Below are 19,286 nucleotides of genomic sequence, written 5' to 3'. Positions count from 1 at the left end.
TGACATAAGTAGAGCTTATCTACTTCCTGCGTGCAGCAACTTTCCCGGGAGATCATTTTCCCGTGATTGATCGAATTTTTATTAAATCTGCCAGGTTCGCCTTGCGTAATCATCGAACTTGAATTAATTAGACTGGTTAATTTTAATATTACTAGTTTGTCTATTGTAGTCAAACATGTATGATATTACTATTACATTCATAAACCCATTTATCCACTTTTAACTAACAGAAACAAATACAGTCTGTTATTTCTATATTACAAACGATTCGATATCACCATTTTTAAGTAACGTACACTAATATATCGACTCGTATTAATTCAGGCAGAGGATTAAAGCATTGGTGGCACTCTCAAGCAAATAAAAGATAACACTGTACAACAAATTCGAACCTTTTTTACGATCTCCAATATCGAGATATTGCAGACAGTGGATACGGTAGACCAAATTTGTGTTGGACAGTGTTATCGGTGATATTATTTATTACCAATAAAATTCGTATTTTGCGTTCAATTTAACGCTGCTTTTTAATCGGCGACTCTAATTTTCATATAAACTCTTCTTTTTAAATGTCGGGAAAAATTTATACTTCCACGATTTCCGCAATTTAATGAAAAATAACTTCGACAACTTCCATATCTATTGTAATATTTATTATACATGTACATTTTTCCGTTTATTGCAAATGTTCAGAAAGAAATACAACACTAAGGAATAATATATATTCGAACAATACATCCACTGTTCTTATCTATGAATTATAAATTTGTTAAAAATAAATAAATTATGAATCCATGTAGAATAGATAGCTATGAATGGAGTATATTTGTATGTTTATTCTATTTATACTATGTAATTTATTTATATACAATTATCCAATTTCCAAAAATACCAAAATATACTTTTCGTCTTGTTGCTATTTCGAAATAGCGAATTGTGGTGGAGAGCAATTTGAATGATCTGAAAATGGCGTAGACTTGATTAACAAGAAAGAACGAATAATATTCTTCGAAATCGTGACCTCGGCGACAGAACGAGCGATTCAAAATTCGCAGAAAGGAGGAAGCCCTTGCTGTCCGCCACTGTCAAGTACACGCATCGCATATGTGCATACATCGTGTCAGTCGGCCAGAGTGAATTATGTCTGCTGAGAAGTGTAATGAATAAAATAGCTATTTAATTTGCTTGTTCGTTGCGTCTGGAATTCAATAAAAAAATTAGCCCGCGGGGCAGCTGAATTTTTGTTTCAACGTGCCGAGGTTTTAGGAAGCACCGATTGCCAGCCGGTGGTCGCATAAATTCCATCAAACCGCAACACGATCGATTAACACGTTGATGAAACAACTGTAGCACGAGATCCCGAAAAACTCGAGCAAAAATGTCGCATTTTACCGGTTGAGAATTTAGTCCGTGAGCGTGGCATATAGCGGTTACGTTATGTCCCCTCGTGACAGTAAATTTCATATTATAGCGAATTTTACGGTTATGGCATAAGAGGGCATGACTAAATTGCGAATGTTAGGTAAATTTATATTTTCATCGTTAATTATCGTGGAACTGAGCTAAAATAGAATATCACTCCTCGTACTACTACTTTATTTTATAAGCAACGTACAAAAGGGTAAGATTTTGCCAGAATATTCATTTTATTCTACTTTGAAAATTCATAAATATTCATGACCTAGTTGTGACTTTTAATGTCGGTCGAAAATGTACCTTCAGTGTGCACATTACACAGGCAATTTGAAAACTTTAGTCTACAGTTTTACTTTATACGGGGTTTAATTAAGATGCCACTATTATGCTGTAACATTTAACACATTCATTGTTCAAAGACAATAATAATCCTGTAACTTTAACCCCTTTTTATTTAACTGTATAAGCGTAAAATCGAAAAATACAATACATTTAGTTATAATAAGCAGATATATGAGCGGAAAGAGAATAGAAATACAAAAAGACTCGTTTCCTCGTGTATTCGTTCTTTTAAAACTTATTCTATAAATTGCAACTATTCAATGTAAAATGAAAATGGTAACTCTATGCGGAATAATAAGATTCACAATTTGTTGTTATTTATCTGTGATGTAATCTATTCTTGTTTTGCCAGCTTAGGGTGTTGTGACGTCAGAAGTGGATCAAAGACTTGAAATATACACACAAGAGCATTGCGTATTCCCATCTCATTTGCAGCAGTTGTAATACGAACAATCTTAGTGATAAAGAAGTACGCGTGTTAGGTGTACAAATTAATTCATAGCTTTCGCGGTTGATTAGTCGTAATTTTATTTTATAATCAAATCTTTTGTTCACTGTGTTGGTCTTTGCAGGTGGCGAAAAATTTGGCTTTAAACAATATGTACAAAATGGTGCCAAAGGTTTCAGAGTAAAAATTTTGGATTTTCCGATCAAGAAAGATCAAAAACCATTTTACGTAACTAAATAATAATTTTACGAAAAAAAGGTCCCCGAATTAATATATACATTCAATACTGTTATCAGATTGATATAATGAATTAATTTATACAGCCAATGCCGTCATTAGAAAGATCATTATGGCAAGCACCAGGAAAACGAACGTAGTGCAGATTCACGCAGATCGTGATTTCGCAATTCGAACGCTAACGGGCAAGCGCGAGTATTCGTGCCAGTCCATTCGGCGCGGAACGTCATTGTTTTTCTATTATAATTAAATTAATTGCTTTCCCATCGAAGCAATACAGGACTGGGAAAAAAAGTCGGACCAATACTAACGATTGTATAAACAGCAACCAAGTGTATCGACTACAATTGCGTCATTTCGACATTGTTTGCACGGCAACACGCCGTTCGTATAACGATCACCGTTTCCCTAGCCATGCAGCGGACAAACATTTCTCTTTCGTTCCATCAAATCATCTCGATGCGTAAACACAGTAAAAAAAAAGAGTGTGGTACACCCAATCCTGGGCAAATAACTGCGGCTGCAAAATACGCCTCGGATAGAATTTTCGCTGCTGCTGTTGCTCGGGAACAATGTTTTCGACTTTCAGTCTCTAACGTTTCGTGATTTTTCCTGAACTTTAGCAATACTCCAACGCCATTTAACCAGATAGCTTTGCTCTTGCACCGTAGTTCAGCTACCCATTTTCAGATCATAAATTTTAATGTTTTTCTTCTCCAACCTATAAAGGTTAGACAATCTTATTCTGCTTCCCCTATACGAAATACGCCATTGTTTAAATAATTAATTAATCAACTAAAAATACACACCACCGCCATTGTACATGTCCTGGCTATGTCGATGCAGTGCGATTTTTTTTATTCGAACGATAAATCTCTAAATATTTACGAAAATCTGTCAGTGGCGGCCATCTTGTGATATCATGCTTGCTTCAGATGCCTCGTGACAGGCGATATCTGCCGAATATTACAAATTATTCCTCGATAACGTAAAAATATGCTTTTTGGGCACCGGGCAGACATAGATTTGACTTTTAGAAATCATAATTGACCGCTTCTGAACTTCTCATTGCAATGTTGAAGCGTCATTTTGTGTTCTCGTAAACCTTGTAATTTCGTATACGTATATGCAGATCTAGCGATGTGTGCGTGTGCCACCACACTCTTGCACGGGCGCGCCGGTACCCTTAATAACATATGTGCAAGATTCGATAGAAAAATGCATCTGGCTTCGTCAGTCATTTATTTCGCGAGGAAACACTTCGATCCCAGCCTTTGCGATATTGTGGGACACATTAATCATAAAAGTTCTCTAGTTAGCCTGGAAAATATGGATCGATGTGCAACAGGACACTCCGGGTGTACCTAACAAATAAATTTCTGCAAACTAGCAACAAAGCCATTCATAAAAAATTTCTGACGTCGACGAGCCGGCCTCGATGGAGTTCAGTAAATCGTTAGGTTGCACGCCGGTGGCTGAACCCTGTCCAGTTTGCGTGGTTGTGGAACGCATTCAGAGCTCGTCACGCAGGAAATTAAAGTTCACGACTGACGGCCGCGCGAACGACTTCCGCGAGATCAACGATCCCCGTTGTAGCACCGCTGTGTTTCATCAATTAGCCCCCGTCGTTGGCGATAACGTGGCCCTACGAATGATCGTAATCCCTTGCAATGTATTTCACGGAACGAGTCGCTCGTTATGGCTGCTTGTTTCTCCCTTTTCAGAGGGAAGTATACCTAATCAGTTGATAACGAGGATCCTACCCCCAATAAGCGGAAGAATACGGCCAGGATGTGCGGAAACATCCCGATAAAATAACGTTATTGCGCAAGAGCATATCAGGAAGGAATATCATAGCAACCAGCATCATAGCAAACGTTTCATCTTCTCCTATTGTCCGCGACTGTAAGGTAGAACGTCACGAGTTGTAAAGAGTCGAACTTGTGGTCAACTGGATTGCAGAATATGTATAAGGTTTATCAAAAGCGTCATTGTTGTGTCTTGTCAGTGCTCAACTGCGATTAGCGAGCCGCTGGGATACACGTCTCATGAAGAGGTAATAAAAAAAAATAAGGGAATTGTTGAATTTTCGGATAACAATAACTTTAATAAAACGAGTGAACAACGGTATATACAAAGGTAGAGAGCTGTGTTAAAGTTGACTTGATTAACTGAGACTCTAAGTTGCGACTGACCTTCCTTCGAAGATCCATGAATAAGGAAACCTTGTGGGGTTGGAAATTCCCTCCACGAAATATCGAAAAGTAGGGCCGTAGTCAATAGCAACGTACGAGATTTCTTAATGAGGACGACGCCCATAGAAGAAATTACAGAAACGCGAGATATAAACATTTTAGTTCCTCGCACTCTTTGGAACCCATACATTAGCCTTAGGGACACAGGCCCACGGCGCTAGTTGGGGCCCACACTGCTTCAAGTACCATTGAGAACGGTACGGCCAGGGCGATTTCCCCAAAGACCCAAATTGACACTCGCGTTAGTCACACACCAAGCACGTCACAACAGTCATTTTATCCAAAATGTCCTTAAAGTACTGTTATCCGGTTCGTTATTATTCAAGTTAATTACACGAACAAAGGATATTCCACAAAATAAAGGAAACATGCATTTGCATCATAAAAGGAAAACGAGGAAGCATTGCCAGTAATGCTTACACGCTTCAAACGATAATGTTACGGAATTAAAAGAGTGTAACATGCAGCGTTTTCTTTTACAACCACGTATATTAACCAGCTAATTGAATTTGCCAATTGTATTCCTCCAGTGTCTTCTGATTTCCGTATTATTTCTATTGAAAACGGTAAGCATTTCGTATTGGGAACGTCTGACTAGCATATAAACAAGTGAAATCGAACTTTATTAATTGCTGCACAGAACAATGAGTATTTAACTTGTAGGCAACTCCTCACCGATTATCACTGATATTATTAATGCTTCCCATCAGTAATACTGCCTTATTTTCTTAATTTATTTCTCGAAATAATTCATTTCTACCAGAAGACAATGTAAAGCAGAAGCTGAGTATATATAAAGTAAAAAACCGGTAGGTTTAAACAAAAGGTAAATCTTCACAGGTCGACATTGTTTTCCATAGTACCCATATTTCTCCTTGTACTACAATAATATGAAATTATAGTCGAGAGACTTAGCTGTTAGCAAGCTGATATTGCGAAGACAATAATTTTAGCTTAACGCCCAGAGAATGAAAATGAAAACTTGATCCCGAGACATTTCATAATTATTCTGGAACGTACTAATTCCCTAAGATTCTCTTAAGAAACGTTAAAGAATCAAAAAACGCAGTGAAAAAAACTAACTGGAAAATTCGCCTTGGTAAGCGCGACAAGACCGGCCGGGTTCCTGTGGGGAAAGGACGTTTCTAATTTTCATCATAAAGTTTAGCCTTCTGGGATTCTCGGTAACCACTTTGTAACGTCTGCCGGTTAGTATTACTCACGGTTAAGTCCGTGCACACATAGAACATCCAGCGTTTCAAGAATTCCGTTTCATAAACATCCACATAAAGACCCTGCGCGAACTGCGTAGCTTAATTACCACATACCGTACGAAGGAAATTAATCCTTTGCGGTGCACGATATTTTTGCAATTTCATTCTACACAGAGTACGTGTATATGGGCGTACGATGGTAAGAAAAATATGCCTTCCTCAACACAGAGTATGAAAGGATTAAAAAAACATGATTTACTTCAAAATATTGTAGAATATTTCTTTCAAAACGAGTAACTGTTGCTCGCTATAGTGACAGCGTATGAACTTCTATTCGCGACCTCTGTTATTTTAAGCAGTCGCGTCCTATAGAAGCTTTTACATTAAAATATCGCTCCGTTGCAGAAATTTTCTTTTACTTCTGACTCAATAAATCACGGAAGGGAAGACTCAGCGAACTTTTATTCGTTATTCGAAAAAGCTTTCAACGAGACAAAAGTTTCGTCCATCTCCGCGATAGATTAAAGGAGTCGCGATTTATCGGCCGACGGAATATACCGAGCTGTCGAGTCTGAAAGGCACCCGATGACTTTATAATTCCTCGTACATCCAGGGGCTAATACTTTAATCCAATAACGGTGAAAGCGACGTTCGGTGTTCGAACGCACTTGAATTGAAATCAGAAAAGGCGCCTCGGAATCCTTCGGAGCCGAGAGCTATAAGAAGCCGTTCAAAGCAGCATCAGTTGTTTCGTTTCTGTAGTCGACGAAAAGAATATAAATGCTAAGTGTCCACTCGCTTCCTGTTCGAATACCTCTTGTGTCTGATATACACGCCGTTCCTGGCAGGGAGCATCCGCGAAACCGATACGTCTAACAGGCTAATTCACCTAGACAATTATTCCTTTACTGACAACGTGGCTGCACTCTCTCCATTAGTGACATTAGGCAGCCTGGCAGCGGATGCACTCGAGAAACGCCCCTTCACACGGCACCTAACTTTCTTCTCTAATCGTCTTTGAAGGCAAATCGGTCTTACTATGTCACGGTCATGAACGCTACGCTTTGCGAAAATAGTATACATATACAATGTAAAAGAAAAATCGTTCGCTGTTATGTATCCATGTATGTCCGTTACGCAAGGAAAAAATATCGTTCCTCGAACAATATTATGAAGTGCGGTCGTCGTCCCATATCGACGTCACAGGACAAACAGCTTGCCAACAAGATAACCTTTCAAATTAAACCGTTTTGAAGAGCAGTCAGTGTTCGCACTCGACAGAGAATAGTAATAAAGCATATCTTCATCTCACGCTTCTCGATCTCTTCTGGGGAAACCTTTCTAATCTTCAAAAGGGTATTACACTTTAGCTCGTTATAAAAAATATTTCAATTAAAACTTACTATGCGGAGAGGCAGACATCTTATCGCGGTCAAAAATCTTCTCTACAGTTAAGAGCAAAACTGATCGCACACACACTTTAAATCAGAATAACTTCTTCATGAATGGACCAAACGACTTCAATTTTTCTGTAAGGCTAGAACAATTAGTTTAGTAAATGACGTCTAAAAGATATGTTGAAAAAAACCATTTGGTCGGAATTGTGAAAAACAATAGTAAAAATTGATTTTTACGACTTTTATGTATATACGTTCCGAAAATTTCATTGAACTTGGTTAATTAGTTTACTAGTTATAAACGAATAAAAGTGGTAAAAATTACAATTTTTCAAGATCTTCGGCTTTTTTACCACGTTTGATCGTTTATAACTCGTAAACCTATTAACCAATTTCAATGAAATTTTCGGAGCGTATATAATTTCTATGAGTTGACCAAATACATCTTTGAAATTTTCGTTATTGGCCCAACTAAAAGAGTCGTAAAATTCAATTTTTAGTATTGTTTTTCACAATTCCCACCAGATGCATTTTTTCATCATATGAAATATATGACCTCTGTTTTCGTTTATACATAACTGTATGTTTTTATTTAGGTAAACGTGTATCCTATCCCAAGACGAATTCACTGACCTACAACACTTTCTTAGTCCAAGGCCATTCAAGATCATTTATATAGTGTCGTTCAAAATTTAGCCCAGCTAACTTAACACGTCTACCTAGAGAGAACTTGTGACCACAATAAGATATCTCCCCGAAACAGGGTAAGTTTTATTTGATATGTAGCCTCATTAGTTTATCTACTATTTTAAGCCAAAATTCAAATAAATGTAAGTTATGAAACAGATTCTAGAAGGAAATATTACACCTGTATGTAGTAGAGTACGGTAAGCATGAATATGGTCTTCGTACTTGAAGTTATGATTTTTTAAAGAATATATGTAGGTATTCAGTACAACTAACAATAAATACCTCCATAAATATGTTGAGACAGATTGCTATGAATGGTCCTATGCATTATAAATTATAGTGTTCTGAAAGATGATCTGCTGCAGATTTCAATAACGTGAATCGAGCAACCGGTTATCAACAGATACATGGCCACGAATAGGGGCATTCACTTCGCGTACCTTGAAACCATCTAGCTTTCAATGGGCTATGTAGCTGTACACAAACGTCAGTAAGAGATGCGTCAAAAGTCAAGCACACCAGCTGGACAGTTAAATGCCACCTTTCGTGACGATCATCACCGGTTTAGCAAATTGAAAATAGTAAGGTTTCCTTGATCATAGCGCGACGCGCCGTGGATATCATAGAAACTGCAATGGTAGCGTCATACCCGCTCTATGAGCATAGTCCTTTATCCGGCATTCACCGTCTCTGCGTGGCGCGTTCCTCAATTTTCGGCCGGCCAATTAGCGACCCCGGTTTCCGAATTTCCCAACAAGGCCCGAACTCGCGATAATAGACGGTCAAGTTGCCAGGCGGCGTTATTAACGAGGTCCTTCTATTTCATTTTAATGGGAAATTTGACCCATCACCGGCCACCGTTCCCTGTTTTCGGCGCGTTAACTTCCCGCGGAAGTGGATTACCCGACACCGGCGCATCGCAAATCGTGCTCTCCTAAACGGGAACCGACGAGACGATACTTTAACCCTTTCGCTACAATGGACGACATATCTCGTCACCATAATGTCGCTTGTACGATGCAATGGACGTGATATCTTCTCGTCACCATGATTTCGTCGTACCATGCTATGGACGATGAGATATCTCATGTATCTTTATTATTGATACGAAGTGTTTTATTTAAAAATTTGACATACGTAATCGATTTTTAAGACATGTCATCGTTGGTGAAAGGTGCTTACAAATGATGAATATAAAATAGGATACCAAACAAATTTTTGTTTTTATGTAATTTTTTTGGTATCGTATGAGCCCCATTTTACCATTCAACTTTGTCCTTCAGACATTTGACATATCTTTAAAAACAACAAAGATATTGAAGGTGGTCAAGTTAGGTGAAATACCAGGTAGAATGCAGAGGGATAATTGCAATCGATGTAGAAGATCTGATATAAAAAAATACAACCCACAGAGAAAGATGTCGTCCACCAATAGAATGTCTAGTCCACAACAAAAAAAATGGCCAACGGAAGGGAACCAGATATTTCTGCAAAAATCATTCCGCCACATTTAGCATACTTTGAAACATTCGATTACTTGTGTCAAATTTACAAGGAAAACACTTCATATCGATAATAAAGATATACCTCGTCCATAGCATTGTACGACGAAGCAAAAGGATTAATAATCGTTGTCGAAAATGTTCCCCGCGGAATGCGTGATATTAGAGTCGGGATATCCGAACGTATTTCTGCGACGTATCCGTTCGGAGAGATTTAACTCGGTTCGGGAACGACGGCGTGAACGAAGTGAGAGAAATATTGCTCGAGACGGGGACAAGACATCGCTTTCAAACCGAAGGGATTTCTGCAATATGATTTCTGAAAAATGCTGCGTCGAACGGAAACAGGAAAAATTCTTTACTGGATGTATGTTTATATATAGGTATATATATATAATATCATATATTACAGGATATATCTGGTATAATACGTGGAAATCTTTACAGTTCCTCGGGTAAATAAGACAAGCAAGTATCCAGCATTGTGATATACTCGTACAGTTCGGTGGATCAGCCGAAGGAAAGAATGTTATGAACGCAAACCTTCTGCTTGTTGCGAGAGAAACATGAAACACCGTTAAATGGTAATTTGGACGTGCTAGAGTAGAGAAACCTAAATTCAACAGGTATTGATAAAATATAAAAACAGGTACATTTACCTAAATTTGCAAATGTCACACGTATTTCCCTTATTCTGGTTATATTATAGAATAATCTATAGAGATAGAAGTTTGTATAAGGATTTACAATCTAGAGATAATTCCTTCAAAAGAAATTTACTTGTTTTATATGAAAATTACCAACATGAAAAGCGACCTGTCCTATATTCAGAAAATTTAGGAAAATATTACCTGTGGAGATTCAAATGAGCCCAGCTGTTGGCTATTAGAATGTGTCTAGAGAGACAATTGGCTTTTAAGAATTAAAAAGAAAATTGCGAGTTTTCTCACAGGCTGCAGGAATTTTCCAGTTAGTCGCAGCTAAAATGAATTATGAAGCTACGTAGAATAATATTTAACCCGCGCAGCGTTTATTCCTTGCGCAGGCAATTAAAATATAGAAATGAGTTTAAAGCTTTTATTATGAGTTTAAAGCTTCAATGATTAAAGCTTTTCATACGTTAGTTGACATACGAAAATACAACGGGATTCTGACAGAAACAGAAAAAAATTAATAACGAAATTATAGAAATGGATACCCAGATGTCCGGTTAGCCACATTGCTTATTAAAATTGCATATAACCCTGTTAACGGAGCGCAGAATAATTAAATGAGACATATTACACATTACATCACTGTATAATCCCGGATTAATTCCATAGAATCTACGAGTACTTGTGCAGTTTGCCGTATCTTAAATCGACGTCAAACATTGTCGCTATATTGTAGAATAACATCTCGTGTTTAGCCTACCATCCCCTATCCCCTGTCAGTAAACAAACATTCCTCGAAATCCATCGATCGAGAAAAATCTGTCGGTACACGGATCGGTTCCGGCGTTCGCAAACGTTCCGCTGACCGGATTCGTTAATGTAAATAACAAGATAAATTAGAGGGACAGGGCTGGTCGGTTCCCACGTTAAAACGTAAACCCGGTCGACCTGGCTCTCAGCCTGGAAAAAGAGAACATCCCGATGGGTATTAAACTCTAGGACACCTGAAATGTGGGTGCGTCGATCTGTTCAGGAAATTCTACCTAAGAAATATCATCCGATTACAGTCATACAGGGTGTCTCACATATCGTGGACAATCGGTTCTGAAGTAATTCTACACTCCTCAAAAGAATTAAGGGATCACCTCTGCGAACCCGAAAAATTGCTACTAGTTTACATGATCATAAATCTGGCCAAAATTGCTTTATCGCTATCGTTAAACAATGGTTTGGAAGCGTGAAACCTCTAGTTTCGAATACTCTGTTTTAAATTGTTGGTATGTTGGTTTTTTACAAAGTTATATCGATATAAAGACAACATTGACGGTTAACAAAAATTTTGTGCAACTTTGTGACATCACACCGGGAGAAACAAATTTTTTTGATAAATCGCGTTAATATTATTTGGAAGGGCTGTCTTTCCTGTGTAAAATGTGTGGTTATTGATTATTGTGCGATTTTTTTTATTCGAGTTATTCAACATTGAAGTAAATATTGGCTTTTCAACTTTAACTGCTTCCAGAAAGCGAAAAAATTATCGTAGAATCTTGTGCAAAAAAATATTAGAAAGAGCGTTTCTTTCTCTTCGAGGTACTTCTTTTGTTTTTTCAATTTCATTAACATTTCGATATACCAGCTGTTTCTGAAAATATGCACAATTTCCATTTTCCCTTTAACTGGCTATATCTCGGCAAGAAATGATCGCAATACCATGATCCGAAAGTCAAATTAAAGCAGAGATTCTGCCGATTCGATTGAGTGAATGAACTCGCTGCGACAATTTTTTACCTATGGCAGCTGTATTTGAAGTTAGTGATTCGCAGAAAATACCCAAGACATACCGCGTGGAGGTTGCCCGGCCGTATTTGCGCCTCTTTCGTGTATGTGTGTGTGACACTGACTACTTAATTAACAATTTTAATAAAATTGTGTGTTATTCATAAACGAGGTGGTAACACACGTTATGTCAGTGTGTGTGTGACACTGACTACTTACTTAACAATTTTGATACAATTGTGTGTTATTGTGTGTTGTCACGCTTTCAAACCATTGTTTAACGATATTGATACAGCAATTTTGGCCAGAGTTGTGATCGTGTAAACTAGTAGCAATTTTTCGGGTTCGCAGAGGTGATCCCTTAATTCTTTTGAGGAGTGTACATCCAAACGTGAGTCGAAAAGAAAGAATAACATTTTTAATTTTTCCAAATTTCCGTTCCACGTCATATAGTAAACTAATTCTTCTAACTTCTCAAAAAAATGTTACATGGTCCAATATCAGTGGTAATTGTATGGTTCTGTATACAAAAAAACTACTAAAATATGAAGAAAAATTTGCATTACTTACAGAATAACCCAATAATTCATACAAAATGGAAGAGTATATCTCCAGATTCTTATTACTAGACTGCGGAACTTTATGCAAAATAAAAATCTCTTACTTGAATTGCAACGTATTAGAGTGAACTAGAAATGTTCTTCTTTATTATGTTTAGCAGATTGAGAATAATATAATAGTATGTGTAAATTGTTCTGATATTTTTGCCATTTTAAATTACAGCTATCCATTTTTGTCGTACATGCATAAAATCCGCAGTCTAATTATTACTAAATTGTATCTAAGATTATGGAAAAAACGAAGCTAGACCGACGCTGCTTCACTCTCCTTATATTCTCGTGAAGGGAGGATCCGAGGTTTTCCGATTGTTGAAGAGAAAAATAAATAATTGTCCGGAGGCCTTCGAACGCAAGAAAACTGGCTCTTATTCAATGTTTTCTGACTTGCGGGTTCAGCGAACCCTCCCGGAGGAGTGCTAGGGTTAACTCGTCCCGTTCCTCTGCTTCTCGTCTTCCCGCCCCACCGACGTTCGCGGTCGCCGTCTGACAGAGTCGTGACCCGATTCTTACTATTCGAAAGTTCAGGCCGGAAGTTAACTTTACACTCGAGGGTCCCGCTTCTCCTCCGACTGCGGACTAATTTCGCGACGGTTGCGAAATACGCGTGCGGATTCCGTGGCTCGCGTGCAGCGAACTCTAAGGTGGCTCCCGTATGTGGGAACGTTGACAGAATTCATCCCGACAATTTCGGATGTTCAAGAGTCTCGCAAACCGTCCACGCCCATTTTATCACGCGATTACGGGGCCAACGAACGTTATCGGTCTCACCCTGTCGAACGTGTTTCACGTGACGCTACGTTCGATGCACCACCCGATGCACCCGATCTCCACAAGACTATACAAACCCTGCCAGCTAATCCGACGGTGGTCCGAGATTCTGGTGTACGTCTAAATGAATTTGCAACAACCGGAGGTGCCGCAGGCTTGTCCATTACAACCAGATTGCCCTGAACCCTTCCACCGAACTGATTAAAAATTTGATACTTGTTCGGTTGTATTCAATGTACAATATGTCTATTGCACACGCCCATATGTATCAATTATGACTAGGTTGCAGATTTTATAGAAATATGAGAAAAACGAGTAGATGAAACACACGTAATGGAATATATAATTATTAAACACAATTCACTGATATTAATGTCAGAAAGTTTCTTACTTTTCTCAAACCTATCCGTTTGTGGTTGTAAATATGCTTTACGTAAAGATAACAAATCCACGTGAATGTTACTACAGGTCACACCCTACGGTTAATGATAACTAGACAGCGCGGATTTTATGCATTTTATGACAGAAATGAGTAGGTCTACTTTAAAACAGTAAGCACATTAGAAGAATTTCAAAACACTGTTACGTTATTTTCAACCTTTCGACCATATTAAGAAAGAAAATAAATTTCTATTTCACTCCAGTTTGTTGCAATTTGGGTGGAAAATTTTTATTTTGCATAAAGATCCGCTGTCTAATGATAACGATACAAATTCACTGATATTGATCAATTTCCTAACGACACAACACATCATCTAACACATATTTCCTTATCAGGCTCAATTACCTAAAAATCAGGTAAGCAACACGTAGTCTATTGTGCAACTAAGACACAGAACATCGTTTATATCTACTCTCCTATTTCACGACGATACGCAGCATAAACTTTTTTATCATTATTGCTTTTATTCCGCGACAGGCTACATATCGAGCCATTCGAAGGGTCACAAAACGAAATCCAGCTTCTTAAACCAATCCCTCGCGTACTAACTTTTACAACGCGTGTCCAGTGCTCGCCATCAACACCGACAGGGAATCCCGTTCCTTTATAAACAATTTTTCCCCCGGTTGGACCGGAGGCTCGCGACGAATTTATCGCAGCTGGTGGACACGGGGTAGTCGCTTTACAAGCCAGCGGGAACGACATAAACACGGCCCGTGAAAACGAAAACCGTCGCAACGAAAGGAGCAGAGCGGATCAGCGGTGGCTGGAACGGCCTGCGATCGAGCCGGAAGGATTTTCATTAGTGATCGGCCGTTAAATCGGCGCGAAGGACGCGTTTTCTGTTCTTTCCCCGTGGTCCATGTGTCCCCCTGTCCTCCGGAGTCCTCCGGGCGCAGCCTGCTACGTAGAAGTTGCACACCGTGCCATAAATCCGGCAGCGATTCAGTGCGGACGGAGGCAGTTTAAATTTTAGAGGAGAACGCGATAAACCACGTCAGCGGTATCGTGCGTTCCAACGCGCGTAACACGCCGAAAGGAAATATAGCCGGGCCCTGGTTTATCGCCGATATTTTTCAACGTGGTTCGCGGCCACCCGCGCTAACCTATTGTTCCCAATAATTATTTTTTTAATGGGCAACCGGTGGTTTGGTTGATGTCGCGCCGAACAACAGACCGTTTCGATGCTAACGATCCCTGTTTACAATGTTCCGTTACAGCGATGGGGCAATTAAACAATTTTACTCGACTAATTGATATCGGAAACATCTCCTCCACTTATTCATAAACGTGGGGTAGTTATTTCCGAAAAAATTTGTGGTATCTGTATTAGAAATAGTCACAATTCTAATTTGAATCACAAGTATCAAGTATCGTTCTATCGTTGTCTGCAAAATTTCGTTTCACGGTTCTCCTTCTCCGAAAGCACTGGCGCTGTGCTCTTGATGCTCTTTTTCGTGTGAGGTAGCGTGTAACGGGATTACTTCGGCAAGTTGTATTAGAAGTTCAAAATCGGGGCACATTTGCTACACGCAAGGATACAGTGTTCAATTTCCCGACGAATTTGTCAGAGGTCGTTACACAGATTCGCCTGTAATTTCTGGGAAAAAATAATGTCTTCTTCGATTGGAGTATTTAAATGTCGGAATAAAGCGCCTGAATACTGTGCATTTCTGATGTACAGAAATTCTGTATTCCCTTTCAAACAACGCAACGTATCCCTTCAAATATTTATTTTTCAAGGACGGTCATGTTTCTACATTTTGCTTCAACAGGGAGATTTTAAAGAGACCACGGAAAAAGCTTTCTACCGAGATGATACGATTATTCACTTATTTTCCGAGCGTTTTAAAAAATTTCCGGAATAACGTTCGATCGATCTTTGTTTCGTTTGGCGAAACTAAGAGATACGCTGCATTTCTGGATGTAATCCCGTTCCGTTTGCACAGAAGACTGTGTAACGAGCCGCAAAAATAGCAACGCTACCGGGAACGCACGTCCAACTCCCTTCAACGGGTCCCATGAAGTTACTAGAAGCAATTCGGATCCGAGTCACGGACTTCCTGGTCGAGTTCGTCAGCTTTTTGCGTCGTTTTACCCCATCAGCAGCAAAGGCGGATTCGTTTGCCAGTTACAAAGTCCCGCGGAAAGTTTGCACCCTTCGCCTTCTGTTTAATCCAACGATTTGATAAAACGGTCCGGACGCTCGAAATACGGTCCAAAGAACAGACCTTACGGAACACGTACAGGATTAGCATACTATGTATAATACGCTGCCTTTCAGTTCGAAGCATGGGAATTCGATAGAGGCAAAAGTTCCGGGGTAGTTTAACTTTGTTTTGGCTACGGCCTTTAATTGGACGGAACGGTTGAAATAACAAGGAAAGAGGAAAAACACGTTATTCGATTCAGTTTTAAATAGACTGCAAATGTCTATGCAACCACAATCGACTCTGTTATTGTGATGTACACCGACGATATGCGTTAGGAGCTACACGGGCAGCACAATTGTAAGTGTGTGTACGCAGAGTTCTTTCTCTTTGCCTGTATTTGTATTGCAGGCTCTCCCGAAGTATCGTATAAAGGCACCCGCTAGAGACCAAGGGTCTTCACTCCGAGACTAGCTACAGTTACGTTATTCACGATTTGTATTAAAGGGTACATGAAATATTATAAAGTATATACAGGATGTCCCGTAACTGGTGGTACAACCGAGTAGGGGGTGATTCTGCGTGAAAAATTGAATCGAAAATGTAGAATAAAATTTTTTCATATGACGCTTTATTTTCGAAAAAAATAAGTTTGAATTTGTCGAGTACGCATGCACTTGGACCAGCTTCAGCTCGACGGATTTTACTATCTTACTGTTCCCAGTAGGAGAGTACTTCCGTGCTTCTTGCAATGTTTACAAACATTGTTAACATGATGATATCGACAAATTTTCAAACTTATTTTTTTCGAAAATGAAAAAATATGAAATATTTTATCATATGAAAAAATTTTATTCTACATTTTCTACTATTGTACTACCAGTTACGGGATACCCTGTATATCTTAAGATATCTATATTTCACTTCCCAATAACCAACAGTTGTAATACGGATACGCCTATTCATAACACATTTTCCATATAGCTTCACTAACCTTAATCAACTAATAATAATCTTATCTACTAGTAATTAACTAAATGTTATAGGCAGCCTTTTACACCGCTGACGAAAATGATTAAATTAGACCTAAATATAGATCGTCAATCATTTCACGAATTTAACATTGCACTCTAATTGAAAGGTGTGCTGGATAGAAAATAGAAATGGATGAATATTTAAAGCGGTCTCATAGATCGACTATCGTAAAGGATAGTTAGTTAAATGTTATTAGTAGACAGCGGATTGTATGCATTTATGGAAAAAATGAAGTTTATATTGTTCAAGCACGTGTAAATGCTTTGCACTCATTAATTCATTATTCTTGGTAGTATAGCCTTTACACCGAAAAATATATTTAATTCAGTTATAAGGATATACGCAAACTTTTCTCCAACATAAAGATTAGTAAAAAAGTGAAGAACGGAGAATCTGATCGGTTTGATAAAGCCACTGTAGCAGAATTAAAGATAATAGTTTCGACCGAGTAACGTTTCGAATCGCAGCGAAAAGGGACAAAGGAATCTGGATCTTCATTTCGAGTGCAGTGGAATTCTCTCACGAGGTAGCTAAATCTCAAAGGAATTAGAAAAAGGAGAACTACCTTCGTCTACAATAAAAGCGATTAGATTCCGTGACCGGGTGCTGTAAAGCAGTAGCAGCATCCTCGTTACAGCAGCGAAACTTGGAAAAGCACAATCAGCGGAAGAAGGATCTCTGCGAAGCCAGGTTCGCAATTGTGCTAATTCAAGAAGTACGCCAGGACACGAGTGGCATCAGCGAATCGAAGCGAAGGTATCTTCGAAGACGTTTCACCTGATCGCTCTTACTCGTCACGCGTCTACTCTTGCAGCAAGACCCTCCACCCCGTCTCTCTGGGGTGCAGAGACGCGAGTAGCCTCGATAAATAGTCAGCCTCGAATCGCGTAGAATGACTCGAGAAATTCTGGGAAAAATTGCTCCTTCAAGGTACCGACTTAGGAACCTCCAAGTCGGGAAGTATCATTTTCTTTTTGCTGCCGAAGGAAAGGAAGCGACGAGAAAATAAATCCTTGGCTCACCGTGTACGATGATCAGCGCGGCTACAGCAGCGACGGTCCAGAGGGGCACGAATCCTGGTGTCACGTGGCGGATCCGCACGCACCATCCACTGTCCAGGCGTTCTCCGCTCATGGTGTCGCGCCTGGATGAGTCGTCCAGGTTTGCGGAACACCAGTCACCGTCCGAGCCCCTCGCAGGGCCAGCCTGATCCGAGCTACCTCTGCACGCGAATCCGTGTGCCTTGTGCGTTTCCTCGACGAACAATCACACACCTGGCCAACAACGAGTTCGACCAAGTCTCTCGGGCACACACCGCGTCGGGCGCCAGTGAGAGACTGTTCAACTTCGGTGGCGCGCGACAGGTTTCCGCGACGGGTTCGCGGCTCGTGCGCAACCGGCCGCCCTCGACCAGCCTCGGCTATCCCCGGCTTGTACCCGCTCAGACATCCTGCGCTGCCTCACGATCCCCGTGGGGTAGCCCACGGACACCAGCTACACGACGTGCACCTACACGCGAGGTTGGTAGGTGCCCCTCTAAATACGGGTATCCGCGGGGTTGCGAAGAACCTCTCCGACCGCAGCTCAGGCCGAGGCCACCAGGGAACCGACATCCTCCCACCCCCCTCTCTCTCTCTTTCTCTCTCTCTGGCCACCACCACCCCTGCAGACCCCCTACCCGCCCGTTAGCCAGGTACAACTCCTCCCTCTTCGCGTCCTCGGCCACCCCACCGGTCACCCGCCTCAGCCTCGGCCGACGGTCCATGTTCCGTTGCAATATCCACCGCGTACACCGTCGGAATCACCCGACCCCCCACCCATCGTCGTCCGCCGAACCGGGCAACCATCAACCGACGACCTCAAAGAGCAAGAGAACCCGGTGTAACCTTACGCCACCGTCACGGGAACGCAAATTAAATAGCACGCCGGGGTTACGGCGTCGATTAGCCACCCTTCCGCGGACCACCTTTACCAACCGCCGTATTCAAATTATTACTTGCCCCGCTTTTCCTACCTTTTTTATATTTTCTAGCTTTCTCTCTTTTTTGTTCTGGTTCTTCTGTTTGGTCGGTTCTGTTTCTCGTGTTTTGGGTCTTGCCTCCGCCTTTCAGCAGTAGATTAGCCGTTCGGTTGGAAACAAAATCCCTTTAATATTCCGTTGCGTGTATTTTCGACTAATTCGTGGGTCGCTGGATTGGGAGGAACTGGAGGAACGAGGAACAGTCTCTAGGTTGGAGTTCAATGTGTTTTTAGCGGACCCTGTGTCCGATCGGAGTTTTGGAGCTGTTGCCTTTGCTGGCTTGCTAATGTTTAATTAAAGCGTTTGTGCTCGATTTCTAAC

At 40.2% G+C, this 19,286-nt stretch overlaps 1 protein-coding gene across 8 annotated transcripts in view; it reads right to left on the bottom strand.

Moving 5' to 3' along the window:
* LOC143207109 (cell adhesion molecule Dscam2) overlaps positions 1-18,470 on the bottom strand; it is a 252,777-nt gene extending 234,307 nt beyond the window's left edge. For 4 of the 8 annotated variants that reach the window (XM_076420195.1, XM_076420198.1, XM_076420199.1 and 1 more), the window contains exon 1: positions 17,968-18,470. In XM_076420195.1, coding sequence (XP_076276310.1) covers positions 17,968-18,079 — 112 coding nt within the window. In that variant the 5' untranslated portion in view covers positions 18,080-18,470. The remainder of the gene's footprint in view (positions 1-17,967) is intronic. The other 4 variants (XM_076420196.1, XM_076420197.1, XM_076420201.1 and 1 more) reach the window with 2 other exon arrangements.
* Between the last annotated feature and the right edge of the window lie 816 nt (positions 18,471-19,286).

This window comes from Lasioglossum baleicum, chromosome 3 (genome assembly GCF_051020765.1).
Source record: "Lasioglossum baleicum chromosome 3, iyLasBale1, whole genome shotgun sequence".
NCBI classification, from domain to species: Eukaryota; Metazoa; Arthropoda; class Insecta; order Hymenoptera; family Halictidae; genus Lasioglossum; species Lasioglossum baleicum.
This window is presented reverse-complemented; position numbering and strand designations above follow the sequence as displayed.